Source organism: Pteropus vampyrus, unplaced genomic scaffold, assembly GCF_000151845.1.
Source record: "Pteropus vampyrus isolate Shadow unplaced genomic scaffold, Pvam_2.0 Scaffold94, whole genome shotgun sequence".
Lineage (NCBI taxonomy): Eukaryota > Metazoa > Chordata > Mammalia > Chiroptera > Pteropodidae > Pteropus > Pteropus vampyrus.
The window spans coordinates 1,685,103-1,691,428 of NW_011888875.1; the positions used below are offsets into that span (position 1 = coordinate 1,685,103).

The 6,326-nt window shown below is 49.3% G+C and overlaps 1 protein-coding gene across 1 annotated transcript in view; it reads right to left on the reverse strand.

The window, feature by feature from the left end:
* Positions 1 to 6,326, reverse strand: part of LOC105294779 (triple functional domain protein-like) — a 236,917-nt gene that overhangs the window by 106,002 nt on the left and 124,589 nt on the right. The window contains exon 7 of the mRNA XM_023532946.1: positions 2,353 to 2,544. Coding sequence (XP_023388714.1) covers positions 2,353 to 2,544 — 192 coding nt within the window. The remainder of the gene's footprint in view (positions 1 to 2,352; positions 2,545 to 6,326) is intronic.

Here is a 6,326-nt window from a genome sequence, read left to right on the forward strand (position 1 = left end):
GGGGGGACGCTCCATTCCTTTCTACTCGAGGGTAAGGGAACACTTGCTGAAGACGTCCTAGTGTCCCAGGCGCACATTGCTGTTGCCTGGGCAGGCCTCGCTGCCCCAGTCAAGGTCATTCAAAGGTGCCAGGCCGCTCTGTCCCTCAGCTCAGAACTGGCTTCTTCTCTGACCACTGGATCTCCACGGAGACGTCGTGCACTGTTACAGTTTATGCAGGGTACCAAGAAATTCTGTTCAATAACACATTCATCTAGTTTAGCTCCCTTCAAACACCTAACTCACAGCTATTCATTTTATCTGAATAAAAACACTCAAGATGCTTTTGACTTTGCTGCAAGTTTGAAATTTTTGATAATGCAAGGCTGCGGGGGGAATGTGCCAGAGCACCCGCATTTCTAGAGACTCTTCAGGCAGGTAAGAGCAGCAACTAATCTTCTGGGTTTATTTATGATTTCGAATCCTGCCATGCTTATGACAGAGATTTTCCCTATGTGTTGTTATACTTCAGACTATCTGCCATTCACCCAAGCAGTTTGTCCTGTTTCAAATTTAATCATATCAGCTTGATGTACCATGTAGGGGCCACTGCCCATTTCCTCCCCAACCCTAGTTCCAAGAGGGTTGCTGTACCCCATACTATATCACTGCTCTGGATGACACATGTGTCATCTTCCACTCACGATATCCAGTCAACACTACACAATTACAGGGATCAGAGAAGGTCACAGAGTCCTGCAATCGGTCAGTGCTGTTTTATCCTGAAGGGGGTTCCTGTTACTTTAAAAGAACTAGTTTTTTGGGAGAGGAGGAAGACTTATTTATCCTTTATCATAAAACTAGTTGAATGCATGAGGTTAGTATGCAGAAAAACCCTACAACTGAGCCCCGAAAATCCCCACTCACAGCTTTTACACGAGGCAATGAGGGTTTCTCTCTTTCCGTTCTGTTCCGCTGCTTGCCTCACCCTTTCAAGGCTTCTAGTGCTGAGGTCACCACTAATGAGTGTCTTGTGCAACATTCTAGCTGCCTGGGCGAAATCCCAGGCAAGCTGGGGCCGCTGTCTTAGCTTTACTGACTTCGCTCCTCAGCAGAGACTGTTTCTAGATTAAAGAGATACTGTTTCTTAGAAGCCTCAGTGCAAATCTCCATGAATATAGTTTCCCCCCAAAATTATTCCTGAAAGAGCTGCATATTTTCTTTAAAATAAGGGAGCCGTTTGCCTCTTCCCCATAGGTCTTGCCAGTGGCTGTGGGTTCCTGTGTTCTCTGTCCACATCCTGAGAAGGCTTCAGTGTCCAGCAGACTTTCCACATCTGATGCCGAGGCATGAGCACATTGCTTTCCTTCTGCCCCTTTCAGACGGTGTGTGTTTGAGCAAGTGTGCTCGAGGCGCGGCTTGTGAAGGTGTGCGGTGTTCTAGGCATACGTTACCTCACCTCTTAAGTACGGTATTTCGAACAGCACATCAGCGAATCAAGCCACTGTGAAGTCAGAATCCATTTAATAACTTGACACTGAAAGCTGCCTGCCCCAAAGCCACTTTTCCATCGCAGCCCTTGCTGGCAGAGCCTGCCTACTGCTGTGGGGGTGACAAAGGCTGGATCTGCCCCTGCCACCGCCCCCTGCAGCCAGGTGGGGATGCACGCCTCCTGGACTGGGGACTGGGGGCACGCGCTGGGGGGAAGGGCATTCTGATAACAACGCTTCCCTGACAGGGAGAGGTGAGGACACTCGCCGCCAGCCCTGCACGTGCTGGACACCGTGGCGGAGGGGCTGGTGCTGGGAGCAGTGCCGTGTGGCGCGCCTCCTGTGACCACGAGGGGAAGGCTGGGCAGACCCCAGCCCTGACAGCGTGGTCGGCTACAACATCCTGCACTTTGCCACTTCTCGCTCTGAGAGAACAGCCAAGCCCTGATGTGTAGACCTGACTGTCAGGCATTGTTCTTCGCTACAATGCACCCCAGTGAGAATCTTGAAGTGATAACAATCGGGGGGCTTGAGGGGGGAAGGACAGCGGCCGCCACTCACGAGTACTCACGGTGCCGCAGACGCCGGGCAGGGCCCCTAACACAGACAGTCTCGTTTACAGAGCAAAACACTCCTCTCAAGCGGATACTGCTATCTCTGCTTCGCAGGTGAGAAAACTAAGGAACAGAGAACTGAAATCACCCGCCTAAGGCTGCACAGTGAGGGCCACGAGAGCTGGCATTTCCCCTCGCAGCTGACTGGCTTCAGAGCTAAGTGCCACACAGGAGTCCTCCAGGATCTGTCTGGCCGCAGGGATGGAGGGTCCCAGAGGGGAAGGTGTTCTGGTCACCGCCTTGTGGCCGGGGGGGTCGCAGGCACTGACCTTTTCAGCCTTCTGGTGGAACACGGAGGACATGTCCAGCAAGGTGCTGCGCTCGTCCAGGGCGGCGGCAAACGCCTTCCACTCCTGCTCCAGCTGACTCGCGATCTGCTTGATCTGCTGGGAGGCGTAGTGGCCGGACTCCACCAGGCGGCTGGCCACGGACATGATGCGGTTTATGTTGACGTACACGTTCTGAGAAAGGGGCAGGAGGGAGGGCTCATTAGGAGGAGACAAGCAAGAGGCCTCCTGCAGGAAACACGGACAGCACGTGCTGAAGTACAACCTCCTGACTTAGGAGTGGGCGTTTTTCTAGAGCAGAGTCGCCTGATATGTGACAGTATACAGATCTGCTGTCCGGATTTCCATAAACTCTACGGACTGGTTTCCAGTTCTATTTTTTAAAATCAACTAGCTGAAAGGCATGTTGTTAGGCCCAACGCAATTAGAGGCACACGAGTGTGTGCTCACAAATACATTATCACTCACTTCTTGGCTCCGGGTCCCACACGGCGTCCAGATGGCAAGCCTAGCGCCAGCGGTCACCCAGAGCTGCAGCAACCCAACATTTCAGTTTCTAACTAGAACCCAGAAACCACTAAATATGCACTTAGCAACCCAAGGCTATTTGTGTGAAAACAAGCTCTCCTTTCTACATAAACCCAAGTCATCTTTTTGGTGCCAAGTGAAAATCTTCTGTAAATGGATCCAGCTTCTCCAAGGGATATGAATTGGGGTGCAGAACAATGCTGTGTTCAAATTTTAAACCGAGCTTTTCTACCCTGCTGAAATTCCTATCTTCGGGTCCACTAATTTACTGTAAAAATAAGGCAGTGAGGCTTTGGGGGGGAAAAAAAAAAGCACTCTTTTTTTTTTTTTTTGCAAAACAAGTTACCCTATGGTATTTCCCCTTCCACCTTCAATCTTCTTGGAGGATCACATCATGTCAGGCAGAGGTGGGGAAGCACACCTTCAGCAAAGCCTAGGCTGCTGCTCGTCGCACATTTATGATTTCCGTGATGCATCACAATGGTGGTCCTCTCACGGGTACCCCAAAATCACAGACTCAACCCTCAATCTTGCCCCCTAAATCTAATTCCCAACCTGTCCAAACTCCTCTCCCTTCTTCCTGCCTTCTCTCAATGGTCCACTGGGCCCATCTCCCACTGCCGGGCACCTGGACCCCTGCAACAGCATCCTCGCTGCCACCCCGTCTGCAGCCTACCTGAACAAGCATGATCGAGAATGAACTTGTCCATTCTTTTCCTGTACCTCCTTTTACTCATCTTTTCCTCCATTTCTGACCCAAGCTCGAACTATGTGGAGTCTCCTAGATCTGGGATCAGACAGCTATAGACTCCAGCCTCTGAGCGACTTTTCTGGGCTGCATCTGCAGGCTATAGTCAGCTCACAGGTGTCTGGGTGTCCAGGGTGGCAGGGAGACCAAGGCACTTTGTGAGGCTCAGTCAGTCAAGGCCACGATCAGTGAGTGGGGAACTGGCCTCACCGGCTCATATGGCATTAATACTCTAACTCAGGGGTCTCCAATCCCTGGGCCACAGATTGCTACCGGTCAGTGGCCTGTTAGGGACTGGGCTGCACAGGAGGAGGTGAGTGGCAGGTGAGCTAGAGAAGCTCCATCTGTATTTGCAGCCGCTGCCCAGCACCGGCATCACCGCCTCAGCTCCGCCTCAGATCATCAGGTGTTAGATTCTCATAGGAGCAGTGGTCCCTGGTGCTAAGAGGTTGGGGACCGCCGCTAACTAGAGCCCTGTAAGTCAAAAACAATGCCTCCCCTTCTCATATCACGCTTCTTCGCTAGTGACAGGTGCCTATCTTCGCTAATTTTTGTATTCTCCTTATCCTTAAAGGGGTAGCACAACCCCACAGGTCTGTTAGGAACAGCACAACGGGACGTCCTGTGCTAGAATCTGGAGACGAGCAGACGGCTCCACTGTGGGGCCTGCCAAGCGTATTTGCTGCCCCAGATGCCGTCAGCTGCCTGCATTACCTTCATGTGCTCGGGCCGACTGTGCTCACAGACTACACAGTACTGGTCTGCGCGCGATACCTTTCCAGAATCTCCCCCACTTCCGGCACAGAGAAGGGAACAGGGCGGCGCACGGTGGCCTAAACGACCTGCACTCAAATATGGCAGCACACAATTCCCTGCATTAAAAGTGCCTACACCCAGGGTCTTCTCATCCCCGCTTTTAAAGTATCTGTGATAGCAGAAGGAACGTTGTTGGCACCCTTACTATGCTGTCAACTTCGCATGTTGGTCTCAGTACTATCACCTTCTCAGTCAAAAAGTATTTAAGACATTGTAGACATACAAGCAAGAGCTGACGGTTCACGGGACGTTCCGCATGAAGGAGGCTGAGCGTCCGTGGAGGTGCTGAGAACAGGGGCGAAACAGGCCTGGAGCCTCCCAGCATGGCCAAGGGCTCCCCGTCCTTTTTTAACTGACACTTTAACTTAAGAAAGTAACAGAAGTGTACTGTACTGCGGAAAATTAGAAAATATACTTAAAAAAGAAAAAACTCATATTTTTAAGAGTTTCTTACCTGTTATAAAAGTATTTTTTATTAAATTGATAATATCACTGACAGCAATTACCATTTATCAAGTACCTATTATGTGTAGCATTATGCATATTGTATTATACATGCAGAGAAAATAAAATACTGTGATATCAAGGAAGGTAGATAGTATCCCCACTTCATAAGTTAGGAAACCAAGGCTCAAAGAGCTAAGTAGGCTGCCCAACGTCATGAGGCAAGTAGAGGGTCCAAACGAACAGTCTTTACATTCATACCCGGCTCCTGCTTCGTGTTCTGAGTCCTAAATCTTCACTGATAATGCTGGGGGTTGGGGTTGCAGGGGGTGGCGGGCGGAGTCCATTTTCTGTTCATTTCTAAGTTTTTCTAAAACATATTTTAATATTTCTAGTCTCTAAAGTATGTGATGGAGTGGACTGAATGTGCCTTTCACCATTAGTTGAAGTTTCAGAATATTTAGAAAATTTAATGGGAATTTTTAGAAAGAAATTCATCTGAGACGCTCCCCCAAGGGCGGACATTTCGGCTCTTCCTTGCCTATGCCCAAGTCTGGTGATTTACGCCAGAAAGTCTCTTCCTCAAACTCTAGGGCAGATAACCAATGTTTTGATGGTGTCTATTACAAAAATTTTATTGCTTTGTTTCTGAAACTGCCTAAGCTGAAGCAGTTAGTCGACCAGGCTTTAATTAAACGGCATCCCATGTAATTAATTTAAACCAATACCTGTCTTCACACTGTTTCCGTGCTCTGTGACAAATGTTACAAGGCCTAGGAACAGTTAATTCTCACAAGACTGGTCAAAGCCCAAACCAAAACTCCTCGTCCCTGAGGAGGAAATTCTAGAAGCTTACCCGTCTCCAGAAGCAACCATATATCCTGTAGAACACATCATTTTTTAGTTATATTAACAGCAAAAATATAACAAAAGTGCTATTCGAAATTCGCTATTGGGTTTTGCTGTTGACACGTTTTTTACGATGCAGTTTCTCCAGCAACCACTATCTGGTCATGACAGGCCCACGTGTCAAGGGCAACAAACTCCAAGAGAGCCAGGGCATTCCGGGCAAGGCTGACCCCAGCCCTTCAGTTCAACTTAGAAGGAAATCACAGGTTTTAGGAGAAGGGGCGATGCCCTTAAGGCAAGCAGCGGGATGGCTAATTTCCTCACCTTCATGGGCAGCCAGCACATTAGCAGCGGGTCTGTCCAGAGACTTGCCCGGCCTCTAAGAAGCTTTACTAGATAGAGCCCTAGCAGGATCCTAACAGGCAGACCACAGGAGCCAGTATCGAGACCATTCCTGTGGAACTGGCCACATAAGTGGCTCAAGTTCCACTGGTTTGTTTGCTTGTTTTCATTTTTGTTAAAACCTTAAAACAAGCTACTTATTTAGACACTACCGACACAGAACTTCCCA